The 24,274-nt window shown below is 40.0% G+C and overlaps 2 protein-coding genes across 9 annotated transcripts in view; one reads left to right on the top strand and one right to left on the bottom strand.

Annotated features, from left to right (window-relative positions):
• Window positions 1–5,701, bottom strand: part of invs (inversin) — a 272,361-nt gene extending 266,660 nt beyond the window's left edge. For 5 of the 7 annotated variants that reach the window (XM_060824805.1, XM_060824801.1, XM_060824804.1 and 2 more), the window contains exon 1: window positions 4,824–5,055. The gene's annotated coding sequence lies outside the window, so the exon portion shown is untranslated. Of the gene's footprint in view, window positions 1–4,698; window positions 4,739–4,823; window positions 5,056–5,625 lie in introns of those variants that run through there. The other 2 variants (XM_060824802.1, XM_060824803.1) reach the window with 2 other exon arrangements.
• The window catches only part of erp44 (endoplasmic reticulum protein 44), a 96,064-nt gene continuing 76,989 nt past the window's right edge, over window positions 5,200–24,274 (top strand). Inside the window, exon 1 of one of the 2 annotated variants that reach the window (XM_060824808.1) lies at window positions 5,200–5,361. In XM_060824808.1, the coding sequence (XP_060680791.1) occupies window positions 5,299–5,361 (63 nt within the window). In that variant the 5' untranslated portion in view covers window positions 5,200–5,298. The remainder of the gene's footprint in view (window positions 5,362–24,274) is intronic. The other variant, XM_060824809.1, reaches the window with a different exon arrangement.

Genomic DNA, 24,274 nt, shown 5'->3' on the forward strand with positions numbered 1-24,274 from the left:
CATTTGCTTAAAAGCTGAGAGAAGACTGTTGTCTTTGAGGAATATGGACTGGTTTTATCATTAGAACATTTGCATGTTTCAATACTTCTTCCCATTACTTATAAGTTTGCCCATTAACAATTCAGCCACATTGTGATCATTTACATTGCATTAATTTGAAATTTGCCTTAGTTATAGAGTCGGAGTTATACAGTATGCAAATAGACCCTTTGGTCCAACCAGTCCATGCCTACAATAATTCCAAACTCAACTAGTACCAACTGTCTGCACTTGGCCCACATCCCTCCAAACATTTCTTAATCACATACTTATCCAAATGTCTTTTAAACATTCTAATTGTACCCGCACCCAGCACTTGCTCTGGAAGTTCATTCCAGACACGATCTACCCTTTGTGTAAAAAAAATTGACATTATGTCTTTTTTAAATCTTTCTCTTCTCACCTTAAAAATATGCCCCCTTTTCTTGAAATCCCTCTCTCTCGAGAAAGGACATCTGCCATTCATCTTACCTAAAACTTTCATTATTTTATAAACCTCTAAGGTCATCTCTCAACCTCCTGTGCTCCAGTGAAAAAATTCCCAGCCTATCCAGCCTCTCAGAGTCAGAGATGTACAGCATGGAAACAGACCCTTTGGTCCAACTTGTCCACGCTGACCACATATCCTAAATTAATCTAGTCCCATTTGCCAGCACCTGGCCCATATCCCTCTAAACCCTTCCTATTCATATACACATCCAGATGCCTTTTAAATGTTGTACCAGCCTCCACCAACTCTGACAGCTCATTCCATACATGCACTACCCTCTGCATGGAAAAATTTGCCCTTATGTCCCTTTTAAATTTTTCCTCTCTCTCCTTAAACCTTCACTCTCTAGTTCTGGACCTCCCCAACCCTCATGATTTAATAAACCTCTACGTTTTCTTAGCTTCCAATGCGCCAAGGAAAATAGTCTCATCCTATTCAACCTCTCCAGACAGCTCAAACCTCCAACTCTTGTAAATCTTTTTTGAACCCTTCCAAGTTTCACAATATCCTTTCTATAGGAGGTAGACCAGAATTGTACACAATATTTCAGAAGTGACCTAACCAGTATTCTCTAAGCCACAACATGACCTCCTAACCCCTATACTCAATGTGCTGACCAATAACGGAAAGTATATCAAAGGATCTACCCGTGACTCTACTTGCAAGGAACAACGAACCTGAACTCCAAGGTCTCTTTGTTCGGCAATAATCCCCAGGATCACTCCATCCAAAGACTGAATTGACTGAATGTTTGAACTGCTTCTAATGAAATTATACTCTAAAGTAAGGAGCAGGATTCAGACTTGTCGAATTTATTCCTTCTGGTGTAACAAACACAAAGAAAGTCTTGGACTTTTATTGTAGCAGACCCAAAAATAAAGGATAGTTCTCTAAGTCAGCATATACCACGGTAATCATTTTATATGCTTTCCTCCCCATTCCCAGAACTGCATAAGTAACAGTTGTACCTGGAAGATTTCATCCTTGTGTGACTCAAAGGAATGCAACTATATATGATGGAAACTTCATGGTTAAGAAAGCATTTTGTGTGTGTGTGTGTGTGTGTGTGTGTGTGTGTGTGTGTGTGTGTGTGTGTGTATATCCCTCCGTTCTACAATACTGCCAAAGGCACTACTTTTAATTGTATAAGTCTTGCCTTTGTTTGTTTTGCAAAAATCAATACCTTGCATTTATTCAAATTAAACTCCATCTGCCATTCTTCAGCACATTGACTCAATTGATCAATATCTCTTTTGTAACTTTAGAAAAAACTTTCTTCAATGTCCAGTATATCACCAATCTTGGTGTCATCCATCCACCCACACTAATCATGCTTTCAATATTCTCAATTATTTATATAAATGACAACAAAACTGGACTCAGCCCCAATCCCTGTCAAAGGAGCAAAACCTGACCTTCGAGTAATAGGGCAAGTGACTGGTGTGATAGTAGAGGAACACTTTGGGTTGAGTGATCATAATTCTATTTGTTTTAAAATAGGTATGAAAAAGGATAAACCTTCCATAAAAACTAAATATTTAAATGGAGTAAGAAAAATTTTAATGGTATGAGACAAGAACTTTCAAAAATTGATTGCAGTAGACTGGAATATTGTGTGCAATTCTGGTCTCCCTCCTAAATGAAGGATGTTGAGAAATTTGAAAGTGTTCAGAAAAGACTTATAAGGATCTTGCCAGGGTTGGAGGGTTTAAACTATAAGGAGAGGCTCAACAGGCTGGGGCTATTTTCCCTGGAGCATCAGAAGCTGATGGGTGACCTTATAGAGGATTTTTTAAATCACGCGGATTTTATAGACAAGGTATTTTCCCTGGGTTAGGGGAGTCCAGAGCTAGAGGGTATAGATTTAGGGTGAGAGGGGAAAGATTTAAAAACAATCTAAAGGGCAACATTTTCACACAGACTGTGCGTGGAATGAGCTGCCAGAGGAAGTGGTGGAGGCTGGTATAATTACAACATTTAAAAGACATCTGGATGGGTATATGAATAGGAAGGATTTAGAGGGATATGGACCAAGTGCTGGCAAATGGGACTAGATTAGGTTAGGTTATCTGGTCGGTATGGATGAGTTGGATCTAAAATTCTGTCTCCAATGTGCACATTTCTATGATCTCAAGAGAAGGGAGAGACTGAAAAGAATTTTGTCGACTAGATGTGAACTACAAGTTTAGTTTAATATAAATACTTCACTTTTTAAACTTAACCTGTGAGGGTCAGTGTAGACTTGTTCTCTTTGTGCCATTGGAATAAAGCATCTCTGCTTCATGATCTTCGGCTTGTGAATATGTTTAAATGCCACAATACACCAACAGGTTTAATTATTTGATGGTTTCCTTCTTGTTAACTTGTCACTAATTTAAACACTTTAACATGACATTTGTCCTTGGCAATTTTGATGTTACTGCAGCAAATTGTTCTGAGTACTTTGTCTAAAATCACATCAAATAAATCATGTATGGATGGAGGATTGGCTGACTGGCAGAAGGCAGACAGTAGGGATATTTTCCAGGCTGGCAGCTGGTGACAAGTGGAGTTGCACAGAGGCCCATGTTGAGACAACAACTATTTATGTTATACATTAACGATCTGAACGAAGGAAATGAGAGTATTGTTGCTAAGTCTGCACATATACAAAGAGTGATGGAGGGACAGGCAGTGTTGAGGAAGAGGAAAGGCTGCAGAAGAATTAGACAGGCTAGGAGAGTGGGGAAAGAAGTGACAGGTGGAATACGATGTAGGAAAGTGCGAAGTTGCACATTTTGTTAGGAAGAATAGAGGTGTAACCTAAATAGGCCAGAGCTTTGTAAATCTGAAGCACAAAGAGACTTGGGAGTCCTAGTTCAGGGTTCTCTTTAGGTTAACATGCAGATTCACTTGGCAGTGAGGATGACAAATTTTAAAAAAAATCAGCTTTCATTTCAAAAAGACTAGGATAAAAGATTAGGGATGTACTGATGAGCCTAAGACTCTGGTCAGACTGCATTTTGAACATTGTGAGGGTCAATGTAGACTTGTTGGGCCAAAGGGCCTGTTTTGACACTGTATTATTCTATCAATATCTACATTTTGGGCCCTACAGCGAAGAAAGGTTATGCTTCATTGGAGAGGGTCCAGAGGAGGTGTACGAGAATGATTCTGGGGATGATGGGCTTGTCACAGGAGGACTGGTTGAGGATTCTGGGTGGCAGAATACTTGATGGCATTCAGAAGGCTGAGGGTGGATTTCATTGAAAGTTACAGAATACTGAGAAGCCTGGATAGAGTCGCAATGGATGAGATGTTTCCACTAGTAGGAGAGACTAGGACCCAAGGGCACAGCCCTCAAATGAAATGATGGTCCTTTAGTACTGAGATGAGAAGGAAATTCTTCAGCCAGAGAGTGGTTAATCTGTTGAACTCATTGCTGCAGAGAGTTGTGGAGGCCAAGTCACTGAGTGCATTTAAGACAGAGATAGATATGTTCTTGATTGGTAGGGGGACTGAGAGTTACAATGGGGGAAACGGGCAGGATAATGGAGTTGAGAAACATATGAGCCATGACTGAATGGCTGGTGAAGCAGACTCGACAAGCCAAATGGCCCAATTTCTGCCCCTATCGCTTATGATCTTAAGGTCTGTGTGGTATGTCTGAACACAGCTGCTAACTTGTATTAAGTAGCTTTCACTAACAGGGAGATGGAAATGAATCGCTCCATTTTGTGAAATGTTGGCCAAAGCACGGGATGATTTATCGGCTTTTCTTCAAATTGTGCAACAGAATAGTTAACATTCATCTGACAGCCCTAGTTGCAATGACACCTCCAACTACACAACATTTTCTTAGTTGTAGAAAGCACCAACCAATCAAGATTTTGTACTCAACTTAATTATCAAATAAGGTCTAAAATTACAACTTTCTGATTCGGAACGATATTATTTTTACGGGATCAAAATGTTATTTGCATGTATATGTTAAGTTTAAAAATTCAAAACCAAACAAGCAAATTTCAGTAAGTGGGTGTGGTTTGTGCTTGACCTCATATTCTTCAACTCTCTAATCCCATCGAAGTTCAAAATGTTTGGCATATTAAACACATTATCACACCATCGATAAGACTATATCGGTAAACAAATAATTGTACTTTTCCCCTTAGTCAAATAAAACAATTTACCAATTTTACGCTACACATCTTTGAACACCAAAAGCGAGACCTTCATTGAAAATTAAAAGAAGTTGTAATTAAAAAGATTTCATTTGCAATCACTCGGTTAAGTTCAATAGTTGGACCTTATTTACCTACAGCTGCTGAAAGGCCTGGGGACAAAAAAAAGGAGAAAACTTTTCAACCTCGAGCTCTCTCCATTTTACTTCTTCATTTGTACAACAACTGAGACAACTTTCCCCGGCAGTGTCCGGAAGGAAAAAGAGAATCAAGGAGCTAATCTCCCTTCGGCAATTAATTAAAACATTATTTTACTTTTTTTAACCCAACAAAATAGATGTGTCTTCAGCGCCGGCCGAACACTGCATACTGGTCCCTGTAGTCTCTCTACTCCACAAGCTGCTTTCAAACAGGCGATGGTGCCGTGGCTGTGGAACTACAACTCCCGAGATGCTATGAAGTAGCACAGGAAGTGTTTGTGCATTGTTCTCCCCGCCCCTCCCGAAGCAGCGGCTTGTGGTTCCGGGAGGCGGCCTGCGGTGTAAGTGGAGCGGAGAGAGGAAAGCAGTGTGGAAGCCTCACCGGCCATCCCACCCGCTCACCACTACCATGAAACCTACAGCGCCTCTGCAGCTCTCTCACTCCATACGGCACATCCTCCTCTTCCTGCTGGTGAGTGCCTTTACTGATTTTTAGGTTCAGTCTCTGGACTTGGAGCGGACCCCTCACCCCCCTCCTCCTCCTCCTCCTCCCCCCCCTCACTAAAGCCGGTTGGACAAGGCGGGGGAGCCCGAGTCCGCCGCAGTCTGGTGTGGGAGAGGCCCTGTCTGCGCCGCCGCTCTCTGAACTGTGGCCCCAGGTCAGTACCCCCCCCCCCCCCCCCCGGGGGCTTCAAGGCTCGCCTCTGGATTGTGACAAAATAAGATGGAGTTTAACCGGTGTGTCGCCGCCTTGGTTTATATAACTTAGCGCCGTCTTGTTCTGTATTTTCCATTCATTAGCCGCCGGTTTAATCTCCCGGATCTGCCTTGTCCGTCCTGTGTGTGTGTGTGTGTGTCCACTTTTCATAGGCGGAGAGATCAGGCCCGGCACCCGGAAATACTGAGTGTGTATTGCTGTTTCCTTATCCATCCAAACCAAATCTGGCCCACAGAGAAACACTTTCATTTCATTGGAATAACCTGATGGTAGTTCAGCAGCCAACAACTGAATTTATATCCAGCTTTTTGTTTTTACTGAGACAAAACGTTCAGAAAATCCCCGCTTGACAGTGATCTGAAAAAAAATGGACTCATAACTAATGAAGGAGATATTAGAGGAGCGATTAGTAGTTTGGTGGGGGAAAGGAAAAGTTGCAGAGAATTCCAGTGAGTTGGGGCTTGACGAGGCAGCCGCCAACGGTCCACCATTTGTACGAGAGGCGAGAGATTGATGGGCATAGATTACTGTGGGAGGTTACTGAGATAAGAGGCCCGGCTGTTAGATTTAAACATAAGGATATTGATGTTAGGTCTCAGGTGTTGGAGTACAAAGAGCCAGGCTGACTACTGGAGATGATGGAAAGTGAAGGAGGCGTTTTGGAATAGTTGTATGAAGGAAACAAAGACGTGGATTAAGATTTCATTCTTTCATGTGACCTGAGACAGAGATAGAAGCCTTTGTGATGGACAGTCAGAAGTTCAACACGGATTTCACAGGACAATTAAATTGCAAATAGTATAGCTCATTCCGATTGTGGGGACAAAGGATAGGTGACAACAGTGGCAAAGGTATAAAGTTTCTGACAGGACAGGTAATGGCTTCAGTTTCACATTTGTATCTCAGAAATATTGAGGAAACCAGATACAATAAAGGTGTTAAATTCCAACAAATCTGATTTGTTGTGGGAGATCTGTATTCCGGATCCTAATCAATCTTTTCAGTACAGTTATAATGCTGACAATATCTATCTTTTAATATGCAAAATTGCCCAGGAATGTTATGTCGACAACACAGGACAGTCTGGCTAATTACCAGTTCATTATTCAAGTCATGATTTCAATCAAAATGATGGAAAGAGTTGTCAACGGTGCTGTGAAGTGGTGACTGCTGATTTGAACATAAGTGAAAGCAGGTTAGCAATTTAGGTTTTGCTGGAACTGCTTGGCCATAGACTTCATTGTAGCACAAGTCCAAAGGTGAAGGCAAGGATAACTGCCCTTGATATGAAGGCAACATTTAACTTAGTAACACAAATTAGTGCATCATTAGGAACAGTGGCAAACACTCTAGTGGCTGGGATTCATACTGGCATAAGAGCAAATAATTGCTGAAGGCAGTCATCTTGAACTCAGAACATTGCTTCAGGAATTCCTCAGGACAACATTACATACACCTATCATTCATTGCTTAATCAAAAATTTTTCCTCTTTCAAATTCAGTGGTCAGATCCAAGATGGTTCTTTCACAGCATCTCCCAAAACTACATTCTCTCGGTTCATGTACATGTTGGATACCATGCTGACTTTGACTTAATTTGTTGTTCCTTTCATTCGTGTTTTTAAAAACTTGGAGTTCCATACATAATAGTATTGTGAGAGCATTTCTAGTCCATAGCCTGCAATGGTTCAAGAAGGCAAGCTTCTACCATATTCTCAAAAAAGTAAGTCAGCAACAAATACACCCACATCTGAAGAATTAATGCAAAAATAATTGTAGCTGATTCAAGACTGGATGCCAGACACACAATCAAAAATGTGTGTTGGATCAATCAAGAAAGTTGGAGCAGTCGATCCCTGGTCTTACCAGTCTACATTTGAGATATAGCCAAAATGCACTTTATGGTGCTATGAAGGAGTAACATGAAGATGAAGACATTAGTAATTCCCAGAGATTATAGGATAGTATTAAAGATGAAAGATGATTGCACAGATGTCAGTGAGAGAGGTATTAAGATGTGAGGCAAAAGGAAAAAAAGAAAAAAAATCAGCTCTGATTTTTCAGTCACAAAACAAGGTCTATTGTGACAAAGAGAATGTCCCTACCTTGGAGCCAGGAGGCCTAGGATCCAGTCCTACCAGTAATACTATGGTATACTGCAATACCATCTCTGACCAGTTTGATCAGAAAGTATCGAAAATTGAATAAATTCACAATTCATCGAATGAACACAGATGTTTTGGATACATTTTATGCAAAGTATATGAAATGGTGGTGAAAACAGAATTAGAGAATTCAAAGAGAATAAATAATTAAGTACAATTAATTTAAATAATTAAAAATAAGGGGGGGGGAGTTCTAAGTGGGTTGCTGTTTTGGAGAGATGACACAATGGGATGTGTGGGTTCTTTTGCTACAAAGTTTTGAGATTCTCATTTTTCTAAAGGCCTTGCTTTTAATATTACTGATATCTTTAAATGCTGAATGTGCATCTTCAGCATAAATTGTGCTGAATCAATAAATCAGTCAATTTTTGTTTAATTCATTTGCATTTTTTGGACTGAAATATTTTGTTTTAGAGAAACTAAAATGATATCTTGAACAGTTAAGGCCAAAGTAAATCATGTGGACTTATGCAGATAATTCTGATTTCTCAGTGGAGGTCCTAACATTCAACCCAACGTTGGAGACATCGCAATCGTGCTTGCTTATTTTGACACGTCATCTCAAGTGAATGAGACTAACTGATTATGAACTAGGACTGACTAACTACATTTAATGTTTCACATGCAGCCAACAGGATGCTTTGTAACTTGCTGATAGCTTTTGCTGTAAATAAATTACGAGCCAAGTTAGAGAAGATTGAATGATGTAGTCATGGCCTTATGTCTTAGGCAACTAGGTTGGAGATTGTTTTAGACCTGTAAAGCCTTACAATATTGCCCTTTAATGTAACATTACATCTTCTGGTAAATAAAACTATATTGTGATGAATTGGTCTCTTCCATTGGGGTTAACAATTCAAGGACTCAGTGTCAGAGATGTACAGCACAGAAACAGGCCCTTTGGTCAAAATCGTACATGCCGACCAGAAATCCGAACCTAATCTAGTCCCATTTGCCAACACTTGGCATATATACATGTGCCCATATACGCCTATTCATATACCCATCTAGACGCCTTGTAATGTTGTAATTTTACCCACTTCCTCTGGCAGCTCATTCCATACATGCACCACCCTCTGTGAAAAAGTTGCCCCTTGGGTCCCTTCTTGAAAGTTTTCCCTCTTGCCCTAACCAATGCCCTCCAATTCTGGACTCCCCCATCCCAGGGAAAACACCTTGTCTATTTACATTATCCACGTCCCTCATTTTATAAACCTCTGTAGGGTCACCACTCAGCCTCTGACGCTGCAGGAAAAATAGCCCCGATTCAAGTTCCAAGTGAGATTTTTCAGTGCTTTTTATGGCAATTAAAGCATCATGACCCATCCCCAGTAATCCTTTAAACTCAATGTCTTCTGATCATTTATTTGCTGAAGTGAATGGGTGGCATGGTTTTCATTGGAAACAGCAATTTCTGATTATCTTGGAAGCTTCAGTACATGTTAGTTTTTTAAATGTAATATTTTATCACAACCAATCAGTTGGGATAATAAAGGAGCAGCTGTACCTATAGAGAGAGTAATCCAGCTACACAAATGCATCTGAATTTGATGTTACAAATTTGTTTTTTGTTCTGTATCATGTAAATACAGACCAAAACTTTTGGCCAATTATTTGAAAACCGTTTTGTCATGATTTGTATTTCTTACTATAGTCTTGCTTTAATGGAGCAGCCAAAATTGTGTTGATATAAGTGAACAATTAAAACTAGAAATGCTAGAAAACCACAGCAGGTCATTCAGCATCAGAAATGATTAAAGGTGTAAATAAAAGCAAACTTTGTGAAGCTGAAGATCTGATATAAGACAAAGTGCTGGATAAATTCAGGTCCAGACAGCACCTGCAGAGAGAGAAATGGGAGTCAATCATTCCAGTTGAAACTGACTCTTCTTCAGAAAGCAGATAAGTTTGAGTTATGTAACTTTTAACAAATTGAATGGGTAAACAGTTCGGTAAAATTGGAACAACAAAGATACAAGGTGAAGGCAAGGAAACCAACATGTCTGGTGTTATTTACAGGCTGTTAATGTGTTGTATGACTAGAAAACAATTTAACAATTTTTTAAAAACTTGAGTAATAAAGAGGGAAAAATTGAAGATTATCAATGCAGCAGAAATGAAAATAATTAAGTGCAAACTAAGCATAACGAGTTCAGGAAGGGCAAATAGAAAAGGTCTGTAACAAGATGGGTGTGCTGATAAATTTCAAACAGTTTCACCATCTTTCCTTGATACAGTTACTACTGAAGTTTGAACCGCACTGCAGCTTCAGCATCCTGCTTTGTTCTAAGCTGTGCTCACCCAGCTATGTCTGAACTCTCCATTTCACTTAGCCTTTCGTAAGCCTCAGCTTGTCAAAAATATGCTGACGATATTCTATGCTGTTACATTCCCCTTGCCCATCAACCTTTCTTCATTAGTTCTGTCCTATCAAGATGTCCAATTCACATTTCTCATCCACATTTCATAGTCTCTACTTAGCCAAATCCTTCTATCATCTGCTAGCTCTACAAGACTCCAAGAAGTCGGACTCCCCACCATACCCTTTTTTTGGGGGGAGTGCATACTTTCAGCTCTTTAAAAACCCCATAATTTGGCGTTTGTTAAACAGTCTCCATCTATTTTCCCTCCTTTTTTTGGTATAGGCCTTGTTAAAAGCCACTTCTTTATAACTAGTCTTTTTGTCATTACCTGAAATCTTCTCTGGCATTACATTTTTTGTAATGGTTATACTTGTGTGAAACTTCAGGATTATTTTGTTAAAGGTGTTAGATTAATACAAAATGATCATTGTTAAGTTTCACTTTACAGTAATAGTATCTTTTCTTAGGACATAAGCATGTATATAATCGCAGTATTCAATAAATCTTAATATTGGGTCTAATTTGAATCACTCTAAAATCTAGGGTCGATTTACTTTTGTACAATGTATTTAAACTTATCTGAGGTACTCTTCATTTCCCATCATACACAAGCTGAACTCAAACAGCAATTTTGAAGGTGTGAGATATTCATTCCTAAGCTTTCTATGCATAAATAGTCATTGTCTTTCATGTATTCTATATTATGAAATTATTTATAGTTGAGTACTTAATTAGCTATGAAAACTTACAACATCCTTGTGATGATAATTACTTCTAAAATGTTTAAACTACTTTATTCATTTCAGTTAGGTTGTGGCTTTCACAAAGTGCTTTGGAAATACCAAGTGTATTGGCTATTGTACTGCACGGAAACAGCTTATTTATGTGACAATTTATTTATGGACAATATTGAGCTAATTTGACCTGTTCATGCAGTATTCATGTCAGTAAGGGCACAGGGAAGACTTCTCTGTTTTCAAATAGTGCGCTTCAGATCTCTTTTGGCAGGCAGATGCAATCCAACATAATGTTTCACCTGAAAAACCGGATCTCTTCAGTTGAGTCTTGGAATTTTAATCAACATTTAGTGATTAATCTCTACAATGAAGTATGACCCCAGAGCCTGTTGATTTAAATGAGGGCATGCCAAAATTAACAATGTATCAGTTATGACCTCAAAAGAACAGCAATGCATGATAATCTAATCTTCCTGTGAATGTAATTTTGTATTAGAACTCCCCAATACTTTTGTTCTAAAGATTTTGATTTGCTTTTCAAAATGCATTTTGAATTTTTTAGTTATACTGCAATAAGTAGTTACTTTGAGGTAGTTAAGGATTAGCAACATACATTTGTCAGAGTGAATTTTTTTTTTCAAATGTCATTAAGAGCTTTGGGAAATAATAGACAAATGATAAATTCATGTAAATTAATATTTGCAAGAGAGTTTAAGAGAACTAAAGTCTTATGAAGTTTGGAAATGTGCCAGGTGGCTGCCTTGTGTGCTGTAAGATTACGATTCTTAATATTCTTTAATTGTGAACTGCATTAATATATTCAATATTGAAGTGTAAGACTTCTTGAACCTTTTTAATCCATGTTTGAACACAAAATGACTTGGCTTCTTGCCAGCCAAATGTAGCGTGGTATGAACATCCTGCATTTTAAGGATGTTCATTGAGTAAGTACCATTGAAAGTCTTTGCCAAAATTAATAAGTCTTCTGTCTTTTGATTTCTTTGGAAAAATAATACAGGGAATGGTATCTACATTTTACACTGTTTTATTTTTCCACTCATCTTGAAGTTTGATTGTGATAACAGTGCTGATTAGATCTTAAATCATGTGTGTTAATAAATGTAGCTTGCATATCATCTCAAAAGGTAAAATAATTTTGCTTATTTTTAAATAAAATTACTAGCTTTTCTTCATTAGGAATGCATTATTAGTTGATGTTGTTTAAAATTGTGGATCAGAAGACCTGGCCAGCAACTGAAATTAGTAAATCAGATCCTGTTATCACCAAGTGCATCCTCAGTAATAATACCTTTATGGTATGGTTAAAAGTGGGGCAGTTAATGGCTTCAACATGTTCAACTTTGTTAACAACAATTCCATGCCCAACTTCAACAAGACGCTCCAGAGGCCTGTGATATTAGGGTGCCTGGGGAGGAGGGTAGGGTGTGTGTGCACAGATACCGGTAATTATGATCTTTCCACTTTTTTTGTTCCTACATTTTGGCTACTTTCCTGATCCACATCTCCCAAATGCTGGAAGCCATCCTTGTGCTTTTGTTGCTCTCATTCTGAGTGGGTAGTGTCTTCTGAAAATTTGCAAACACATTTGCAAAATACTGTGACCTTTAGACTTTTCAATCACAGAAAGCAGCAGCTTTTCGGTGCTGACCATGTTGACACAAACTATCGCAGTGACACGTTCCTTGCTTCGCTTTTCACCATTACAAATTTTATGTCTAAACGTTGAAAGAACAATGTGACAAAAAGCAAAAAACATTCTGATTACATCTCCATTAAAAATGACACTTAGTGCATACCTGTTCAGGACATTAGACAGACCATTCACTTCTGAAGTCGATAATGTGGTGCTGGAAAAGCACAGCAGGTCAGGCAGCATCCGAGGAACAGGAAAATCGACGATTCAGGCAAAAGCCCTTCATCAGGCTTTGGCCCAAAATGTTGATTTTCCTCCTCCTCTGATGCTGCCTGACCTGCAGTGCTTTTCCAGCACCACTCTGATCTAAACTCTATGCCCACAATCCCTGGGCATCCCCTCATAGTCACATACCATTCAAAATACAATGCAGTGACCACCCCACCTCCAGAAACAATGTAATGCAAATCATCCCTTAATGGTCAAATCTGTTGCAAATCATTTTTTTGTGTGTAATGATAGGGGAGTAGTCAAATTCCAACTGTAATGTTCTCATTGATTTCTGGATGAAAGTGTAAATCATCCCTGAATGGCAAGGAAATGGCCATGTAAACCCCCCACATTCCACCAATAAGACAAAGACACGCCACCTTACCTCCTGGGGCATTTTATTTCTTGAGGTCAGTAGAGCAAGTTAACTCTTGAATATCTCAACCCGAAAACTTGGATTTAAAGCAATGGGCAAAGAAGCCAACAGCAACATGAGTGATCTGTGACCTGAAACTCAGGTGTAGATTCAATTGGATAAGTACTTGGGTGCTTCAGGGAACAAGACAACAGGGAAAGAGCAGGGAAGTAGGATTAACAGGATATCTCTACAAGCAGGTATGCTGGTTTAATTGACTTGTTCTTGTGTTGTTCTGATTTGTACATGTTCCTGTGCCATTTGCACAGTTACATTTAACTTCCTTTGCAGTTTCTTTCAACTCTGGATTACTTGTTTTAGCGACGTTGGTTTGTGTTCAGCATCCATGGATTCCTGTTAAACTGAGATCAGTGAGATAACGTGTTCGTGAAGTTTCCTTATATTGTGAATGTTTGGTGACTTACCCCTATCAAATCCATGACAGTATGGGAAGGTGATACTCATGAGAACAACACCTGCAATTTCCTTTCCAAACCCCACACTGGACTTAATTTGTGCCATCTATCAAATTGGCACTGGGCCAACATTTTCTAGCTACCGCTAATGTGAAACTTTCATTGCCAAGGAAAATGTACCTGTTAGGGGAAAAAAGTACATCATCATTAAGAGCACATTGGTATATGTACCTATAAACCTTTCTCTTCCCCTTCCCATTTTCCTTGATAATGTGTACTTATTGTTAGAAACATACGATAAAGGAGTAAGAGTAGGCCATTTCCCCTTTCAGTAAGATTATGGCTGATCTGAATCTAACCTCTACTTTACATTCCTTTGGTAATCAAGAATTTATCTCCGCCTTAAATATTTTTAAATTCTGTATCCACTGCCTTTTGAGGAAGGGAATTTCAAAAATTCACAATCCTCTAAGAGGAAAGAAATGTTTCCTCATCTCTGTTCTAAACGGGCACTCCAATTACTTTTAAACTATGATACTCGTTCTAGATTCTCCTACAAGAGGAAAGATCCTTTCAACATCTACCTGTTCAAGACCCCTCAATTAAGTCACCTCCAACTGTTTTGAACTCTAGAAAATACAGGCCAAGCCCATCTATTCTTCAGGAGGCTCATTCCAAATATTAGTCAGGTAAACTTCTATGAACTGCTTCCAGTTCATTAACATCCTTCACAAGGCATGGTGATCAGCACCTCACAGCAACAGGGACCTGGGTTTGATTCCAGCCTTGAGCAGCTGTCTATGTGGGCTTCCTCTGGGTGCTCTGGTTTCCTCCCACAATCCAAAGATCTGCAGGTTAGGTGGATTGGTCAGGCTAAATTGCTCAAAGTGTCCAGGGATGTGGAGTAGCCATGGGAAATAGAGGGTTACAGGGATAGGATGGAAGTGATAGGTCTGGACGGATTGCTCTTAAATGTAGACTCAATGGGCTGAATGGCCTACTTCCACACTTTAGGGATTCTATGATTCTACTCTACTCCAGATGTGCACTTGACAATGCTATATATAACTGAACTGTTGCACAATAAGACCATTGGGTCAAACGTGCTGGTTCGTGGAGCCAGGCCAAAAGAGGCCTAGCAAGGTACATTTTAAAGGTACCTTTTGGCTAGGAGGAACAGAACTCCTAACCCTGTAAGGAAGGTTTAGGCCTCTTTGACTTGACTTTTGTCAGGGTTTCTAATGGCAACCCCTTACCTTTTGGGCACTCATTTCTCTTTTGGACTAGGAAGTTATCAAGTGGCATATTATGCTGATCTGATAAGGTCAGTTGAGCTTGACTGCCATTGCTCCCAGCTAGGCAGTTACTTTGCCATGTTCTCAGCTAAGGGTTAAAGTTAGAATCAAGATATCAGCCAGGTGGTTATTCTCTGCACTTTGAAAGATTTGATAGTTCCTGAAATTGTAGAATGTCTGCCTTAAATTGAACAGCTTTAGTAATACAACTCATTGCTGTTCTATAATAAAAAGTAATAGTATACCATCTCTGCCCATCTCTGCCCAATCTCTTTCAGCCTCCTCAATGAGCTTGATACCATTCATTAAATGTTTCCTGTTTATTCCAAGTTTGTATGCCATTGAGGTAATCTGTATTGAATTCTACTTGCAAATGTTATCAAGGTCTTTGTTAGGTCTTAACAACATTATTAGATTCTGTTCGCCGAGCTGGAAGTTTTTGTTGCAAACGTTTCGTCCCTGGCTAGGTGACATCATCAGTGTTTTGGAGCCTCCTGCGAAGCGCTTCTTTGATGTTTCTTCCGGTATTTATAGTGGTCTGTCCTTGCCGCTTCCGGGTGTCAGTTTCAGCTGTCCGCTGTAGTGGTTGGTATATTGGGTCCAGGTCGATGTGTTTGTTGATGGATTTTGTGGATGAATGCCATGCCTCTAGGAATTCCCTGGCTGTTCTCTATCTGGCTTGCCCTATGATAGTAGTGTTTTCCCAGTCGAATTCATGTTGCTTGTTGTCTGCGTGTGTGGCTACTAGGGATAGCTGGTCGTGTCGTTTCGTGGCTAGTTGATGTTCATGGATGCGGATTGTCAGCTGTCTTCCTGTTTGTCCTATATAGTGTTTTGTGCAGTCCTTGCATGGTATTTTGTAAACTACATTAGTTTTGCTCATGTTGGGTATCGGGTCCTTTGTTCTAGTGAGTTGTCGTCTGAGCGTGGCTGTTGGTTTGTGTGCCGTTATGAGTCCTAAGGGTCGCAGTAGTCTGGCTGTCAGTTCTGAAACGCTCCTGATGTATGGTAGTGTGGCTAGTCCTTTTGGTTGTGGCATGTCCTCGTTCCGTGGTCTGTCTCTTAGGCATCTGTTGATAAAGTTGCGCGGGTATCCGTTTTTGGCGAATACCTTGTATAGGTGTTCCTCTTCCTCTTTTTGCAGTTCTGGTGTACTGCAGTGTGTTGTGGCTCTTTTGAATAGTGTCCTGATGCAGCTTCGTTTGTGTGTGTTGGGGTGGTTACTTTCATAGTTTAGGACTTGGTCTGTGTGTGTTGTTTTCCTGTGTACCCTTGTGGTGAATTCTCCGTTCGGTGTTCTCTGTACTATCACGTCTAGGAATGGGAGTTGGCTATCCTTTTCTTCTTCTCTCGTGAATCGGATTCCTGTGAGTGTGGCGTTGATGATCCGGTGTGTTTTTTCTATTTCTGTGTTTTTGATGATTACGAACGTGTCATTGACATATCTGACCCAGAGTTTGTGTTGAATTTGTGGTAGGGCTGTTTGTTCTTACCTCTGCATAACTTAAGTTAAACTACTGGACTTGTGCCTCACTACACACTTTACATTCAACAATCAGATATACGAACAAATCAACGGAACACCCATGGGATCACCAATCTCGGGACTCATAGCAGAGGCAGTTATGCAGAGGTTAGAACAAACAGCCCTACCACAAGTTCAACCCAAACTCTGGGTCAGATATGTCGATGACACGTTCGTAATCATCAAAACACAGAAATAGAAAAAACACACCGGATCATCAACGCCACACTCACAGGAATCCGATTCACGCGAGAAGAAGAAAAGGATAGCCAACTCCCATTCCTAGACGTGATAGTACAGAGAACACCGAACGGAGAATTCACCACAAGGGTACACAGGAAAACAACACACACAGACCAAGTCCTAAACTACGAAAGTAACCACCCCAACACACACAAACGAAGCTGCATCAGGACACTATTCAAAAGAGCCACAACACACTGCAGTACACCAGAACTGCAAAAAGAGGAAGAGGAACACCTATACAAGGTATTCGCCAAAAACGGATACCCGCGCAACTTTATCACCAGATGCCTAAGAGACAGACCACGGAACGAGGACATGCCACAACCAAAAGGACTAGCCACACTACCATACATCAGGAGCGTTTCAGAACTGACAGCCAGACTACTGCGACCCTTAGGACTCATAACGGCACACAAACCAACAGCCACGCTCAGACGACAACTCACTAGAACAAAGGACCCGATACCCAACATGAGCAAAACTAATGTAGTTTACAAAATACCATGCAAGGACTGCACAAAACACTATATAGGACAAACAGGAAGACAGCTAACAATCCGCATACATGAACATCAACTAGCCACGAAACGACATGACCAGCTATCCCTAGTAGCCACACACGCAGACAACAAGCAACATGAATTCGACTGGGAAAACACTACTATCATAGGGCAAGCCAGATAGAGAACAGCCAGGGAATTCCTAGAGGCATGGATTTTGTGGATGAATGCCATCAACAAACACATCGACCTGGACCCGATATACCAACCACTACAGCGGACAGCTGAAACTGACACCCGGAAGCGGCAAGGACAGACCACTATAAATACCGGAAGAAACATCAAAGAAGCGCTTCGCAGGAGGCTCCAGAGCACTGATGATGTCGCCTAGCCAGGGACGAAACGTTTGCAACAAAAACTTCCAGCTTGGCGAACAGAACCACAACAACGAGCACCCGAGCTACAAATCTTCGCACAAATCTTGAACGTTATTAGAGTCCACTGCTTTAAAACTCCTATGCAAGTAAATAACTGTGTGCTCTTTGAATCTCTCTCATAATTCTGGAATTGATTTTGGGGTTAGATTAGAATTCTACATTCGATCTCTTTTCTAAACGAAACACCCTATACCTTGAATAAGTACCACCTGTTCCTTATGTGACATTTTGCTGGAAAGTTTCAGGATAGATAATCTGAAGTACATGCAGCTAATTAAAATACTGTATGTAGATAGCACAATCTGACCAGATTAGTCTCGGAGTCCTCTAGCAAAGCATTGTGTGTGCTTAATGGGAAATTTTGTAGGGTTATAAAAGCAGGAAGCATCACAGGTGGTGACCTAATTAAGTAGTAATTGGAATTTTGCTTTACCATCGATGGATTCAGATTATGAGATTAAGTCAATGTATTTGTGGGGTTCAGATCTCAATCCATCTTGTTGTTCCTCCCTGTAATTAAATGGCATTTGTATGCCATGAGTGCTCATTATATTGAAATATTTTGTAATTGTGTCATCTCCATGATAAAGTGAACATCTTTATGGCAATTCCATTCATGCTCCTTTAAACATGACATGAAGCGGTTGGCTTTATACAGTAGTATTCGAGGTCCTTGGTTTTACTTGTTTGAATTTGTTGCACAAAGAAAGAGAACAGAAGAATGGTTGTTGCACAAGGACTTTGAACTAGCAAGAGGCAGTCAATAGTGAATGGGTGCTGAGTGAATCCAAGCAGGATCCAAGGGAGAACAAAAGATGGGGTCAGAGGGATTGAAGAGTAAAGTGGGAACAGTGATAGTGGGAACAGTTAGTCATAGGTCGATCTAAATAAAAGCAAAATACTATGGATGCTGGAAATCTGAATTCACAGCAGTGCTGAAGAACTTAGCAAGTCTGGCAGCATCTGTGGAGGGAGAAACAAAGTTAACTTTTCAAGTCCAGTATGACTCTCGTTCAGAATTGCTCCAAAGGTCTGTGTGCACACTGGTTCAACCCAAGATATCAGCTTATAAATACATTTTAGGGCTTTTGAGTGTAGCTACATTTTAAATGTTGCTTCTGGGAATGACTTCAATCAACATCCTTTACAGGGCACAGAAGAGATCTCCGCTTGCTGAGCCTGCGCATTCAGCCATATTCACCTGGATAATGAATACAGCATTGAACAACAGTGAGAAATTCAATAAATAGTGAACACAAAGACAGATTATTCTTCCACAGTGAAGGAAATGACCCTAACTCCCTCTAACTATACATACATGGGAGTACATTTAGCTCTTGTGACTAAGCTAGTCTGAACAAATAACAATGAATGAAGTGAAACAAATGTAACATGAAATATTTACAAGCAAAATTCAAATTAGAAAAGTGCATGTGCCACTTCTGTAATCTTTAAGCCTTCATGTTGAAGGCATGAAGTTAAGCAAGAAAGTTACCTGCATGGTGGGGAGGCCCCATTGTTCATCCCAGAGACTTCTTTATAACATAGGAGAAAGGTGAGGACTGCAGATGCTGGAGATCAGAGTCAAGAGTGTGGTGCTGGAAAAGCACAGTAGATCAGGTATTCCGAGGAGCAGGAGAATCGAAGTTTTGGCAAAAGCTCTTCATCAGGAATGCTCCTCGGATGCTGCCAGACCTGTTGTGCTTCTGCAGCACCACACACTCGACTCCTATAACATATCTGTATTTGCTTCATTGTCATCAGTAGTAGATTTCAGCATTGAATAGCATCTGCATGATCGCGTGTCTTCCCAGTGCATGTGGCTGTCACTTCAGATTTTAATTGGAACAATGTGAAAACCAGGAGAAAGAAAAACAGCATGGCACACCCTTTCTCACACTGTTAAGAATAGAATGGCACACCACAGTTAAAATTTTATCTATTATGCCAGAATGACTTCCTTTTGTACAGAAAACATCCATGGTTCTGGAGAAGTCTAGAAATCCCAGTGGGGATTTCAATGTTCACCTAAGACATTTATGAAAGATCGATCTTGATGGGCAGTGATCTGTCCCACTGAAATTACACAGGCTTTGCTTTCTGGAATGTTCTCTGAGATGCCTCAGCCTTGAATTTAATGATTTGTTATATTGTCTTGCCAGTATGAATATTTTTAGGATGTGAGGTACTAATATCAAACCAGTTAAACAAATCACTAAAAGTGATTAAAGTAACTATCAAAAGCATATCAAGCATTGGGATTCAAAGAATTACAAAGACTTTGAAGAACATTACTACTTTAAGCAGACAGCAGAACTCTTGAAAGCAACAGCAAGGTAAATGCAGTACCCTACACTAAAACCTTTATCTCCATGCTGATGAGGGATTTAGGGAAGACAGTACGTAAAGACCTATTAAAATAATAAAAAGACTAGCCACACTTGGCAGCTACAGAACATTTAGAGATGAAGGATCTGTTGAAGCAGTCTCGAATCAAGATTTGGCTGGGAAGAAATTTTCAGAACTCCAGAAATAAAGAAAAGACACCTGTGGGCAAGGAAGAAAGCGTGCGTGACAAAAGTATCCGGTTGGGAAAAATAGCAGTTTATAAAGAAAGTGGACTATCCCCAAAAAAAAGGACATCTGGTTATCCTGTAGAATCTTATCAAATACTTTCAATCAGTATCCTCTGGTTATTGAGTTTGCAGTGGGAACCCATTCACAGTGAGAGTCACCACTGAGCATGAAATCAAGGGCCTTCAAATTAATTACATTAAGGCCCCAACATCAGGAACATCACCGAGAATATTTGATAGAAGCCCATTTAGAAGATGGAGTTTGGCAGGAAGATAGAAAAAGTTTTAAGCTATGATAACAATGGGAGATCCATAATTTAGACCACAGATTTGGTTGGAACACTTAGCAAGGCTACCAACCACAGATGTTTATTTAGAAAATTGGATGGAGGGTCAAGTATTGTGTATCACCTGTGAAAGACTGGAAAACATCCATTTCATCTGCAAAGAAACAGCAAACCAGAAATAGCTCCACCTAGCCATTAGAAAGTAGGAAGCCACCATTTTTATTGTAGAAAGCAGTATACATATACACTATTGCTCTTTAAGAGGATTGAAACTTGATTAGAAGAAAATTGTACAGCATTGTATAATTTGGTAAAATGGCAATGCTATAAAACAGAACTAAGCTTAAATTCTGCAACTACATTCAGATATTGCTAACTTAAAATGATTTGGAGAGGCCGGTGTTGGACTGGGGTGTACAAAGTTACAAATCACACAACACCAGGTTATAGTTCAACAGGTTTAATTGGAAGCACTAGCTTTCAGAGTGCCACTCCTCCTTCAGGTGGTTGCGGATTGCACAATTGTAAGACACAGAATTTACAGCAACATTTTGCTACAAATTCTGTCTTACAATTGTGCACCCCACAACCACCTGGTGAGGAGAGGCACCCTGAAAGCTAGTGCTTCCAATTAAACCTGTTGGACTATAACCTGGTGTTGTGATTTTATAATTTAAAATGGCTTTCAAGCAATAGGAGTAAATTATAATATTAAGTAGTAGTGATGGAAGACTTAACACCAGCTCAGATTAGATGTCAGAGAAAGACCAAACCATACAGAATTGGACATTTTATAGAAAACAGCTGTGAAGGTACAGAATTTCTTTTAGCTAAAATACAGGTAGACAACTCTTTATCTGAAATCCGAAAAACTCCAAAGTCCGAAGGTTTTTTGTGAAGTTTTTTTCCTCATTAACAAAGTTGTTTGGCATGCAAACAGTTAACCCAGGTTGACACGCACTCAATGCATGTCACTCAGATGCGACATGGGTGCTGTGGCCCAGCATTTGACAGGCTTTGATTCTGTTTCGGGGCCTATTTTAGTCACTGAGTCTGCTCCTCTGGTCAGGTTTTGAAAAATTTACCATCAAACTGTCACTTATTCTGAAATTCGAAAAAGTCTGAATCACGGAAACAAAGGATTGTGCACCTGTACTAAACCTCAGGCTGAAATCACCAAAACATAAAGGAAGACACAGATACTTTTGAAGAAGTGCCAGCAGTCTTTGATAACTGAAAGCAAGAATGCTGGAAATCACAGCTGTACGTGGAGAGAGAGCAAGCTAATGTCTCAAGAATGGATGAGCTGACATGAAATGTGGAAGGGGCAGCATTTGTGCAATAGTGGGGTTGTGGAGCGCTTGGTGGGGGGAGAGGATGTTGATAGGCCCCTCCACACTTCATGTCAGCTCTGATGAAGAGTCATCTAGACTTAAAGCTAGCAGGAAACTCGCCACCCGGATACATAAACACCAACTGGCCACGGAAAGACACAACCCAGTATCACTAGTTTCTATACATCTAGTCAAAGTGGTGTCCTTCTTGTCTGTGACAACACACACACCCTAGGACAGGCAAAACACACACGAGAATACTTAGAGGCATAGCATTCTAATCAGAATTCCATCAATAAACACATCAATTTTAGATCCTATCTAACTTCCCTTGGGGAAAAAAAAGAACCGGAAATGACATCAAAGAAACCAAAACCTATGAATAGAGAGGTGGGACATACCACTAGCGCTTCACTGGAGACTCTCACTGATGATGTTACTTAGTATGGTGATGTAATGTCTGAAAACAAACCTTCAAGCTCAGTGAGCTAACTTACTTAGCATCAACCTGAACTACAAATCTTCTCAAAAATTGCTACTTTGAAACATTAATTGCTCTCTTGCCACAGATGCTGCTTGGCCCCCAGCGATTGCCAGCATTTTTGTTTTCAGTTCAGATTCCAGCATTTGCAGCAATTTGCTGTCACATAGTCTGGTTTTTTTATTATTCAGAACGATTTTTTTGCAGGAACAAGATTAACTAAAGAGTTCATGACCATGGATCTCCAAGTTAATTGTAATCATGGCCTCTACTGATAAATGGAAAGCTGTGACTTTGGAGCATTGCAATCAGAATTTATAAGAGTCAGATTTGTTAGAATTATTGATGAATCTTTGTCAGATTTATTACAGGGCAAAGAAGACTTGACTTTGGAGAAAGCAAGTCAAATTATGCTTGAAGCAGAAAACAGGGAGAGTCACAGAATGAGGGGAGATGGACAGTCTTTTCACAGGAAAGGATTCATCCACTTTATAAAATTCTGTTCACAGATTAACATTTTAGGAAGGTTGGATTCATTAGTTGCAAGCCTATGATGGCTAATAATAAGCCCTTCTATGACTGGCAGGTTGGCCCACAGTCGGTGTAATCACTGTTGGGGCCTATTGGAACGCCGCCTCCTTGATGCTGGTCCTTTTAATATCAAGGGTATCTATAGCATTCCTGACGTAGAAACTTTTGGCATCACAATCAATGGCCTCCACTTCCATTGTCAATAGTTGATATGCCATGCAGAGAGGGGCTTCTTCAGGGAAGCCTTGAATATTAGTGCAGGACCCCTATGTTCTGTTACCTGCAGTCAGCTCATATAGCATGATTTTGAGCAGAGAACTTTATAATTTATAAACGTCAAAGACACACATGACAAATTATGAAGTAGGCCAAACAGCAGATAGTAGCAGTCAATGTCAGCACTGATGAATAACCAAACCTCTCAGGCAGTGCCCAGCTATGAGGAAAAATGCGACATAAGTAAAGAACTAAAGGTCACTTTGAGACAATGTGCAGACAGACACAGCTTTAGAACAGGAGAAAGACAAATGCTTACTTGTACAAAGATGATAATGTGATGGAACCATACCACTGGAAAAGTTACCTGAGGCATTCCTTGGGGAAATTGGTGGTTTGTTTCCATGCTGTACATCTCTACGACTCGGTATGATACAAGATGTTTAAGGTAGAATAAGTCTTGAGAGTGAGATAAGCTACAAGTTATTGCAAAGAAAGAGTTTGCAGTTGAAGCTACTGTTATGGACTAGACTAATCCCCTTAAAAACTATATTAAGAAGATAGCTTACACTCAAGCTTTTTCTAATTTTAAGTGTGTCAGGTGTTGTGTTCCAGATGCAATTTGATTGGTCAACTACCCAAATTCAAGCAAAACGCATTTTATTTTTACACTACTACAGTTAAAATACAGACAGAATAATAATAAAAGAATTGGCTTAAATGTAACTTAACAATGCTCGAATGCTTGACAAAATAATATATATGTATTCAGGATATTATGTGCAACATTTTTACACCATGGTTCATCTGTGGAATGAACTGCCAGAGAAATTGGTGGATGCAGGTACAATTTCAGAGTCTAAAAGACATTTGGATAAGTTCATGAATAGGAAAAGTGTGAAGGAATATGGCCCAAGCGCAGGCAGATGGGACTAGTTTATTTTGGGACCATAGTTGGTGTGGTCTGGTTCTGAAAGGCCTGTTTCCATGCTGTATGATTAGATTACTTACAGTGTGGAAACCTTTCGGCCCAACAAACCCACACCTACCCTCCAAAGAGCAACCCACCCAGACCCATTCCTCTACGTTTACCCCTTCACCTAACACTACGGGTAATTTTGCATGGCCGATTCACCTAACCTGCACATTTTTGGACTGTGGGAGGAAACCCATGCAGACACTGGGAAGAATGTGCAAACTCCACACAGTCACTTGCCTG

The sequence above is a fragment of the Hemiscyllium ocellatum genome, chromosome 5 (genome assembly GCF_020745735.1).
Source record: "Hemiscyllium ocellatum isolate sHemOce1 chromosome 5, sHemOce1.pat.X.cur, whole genome shotgun sequence".
Classification (NCBI taxonomy): Eukaryota; Metazoa; Chordata; class Chondrichthyes; order Orectolobiformes; family Hemiscylliidae; genus Hemiscyllium; species Hemiscyllium ocellatum.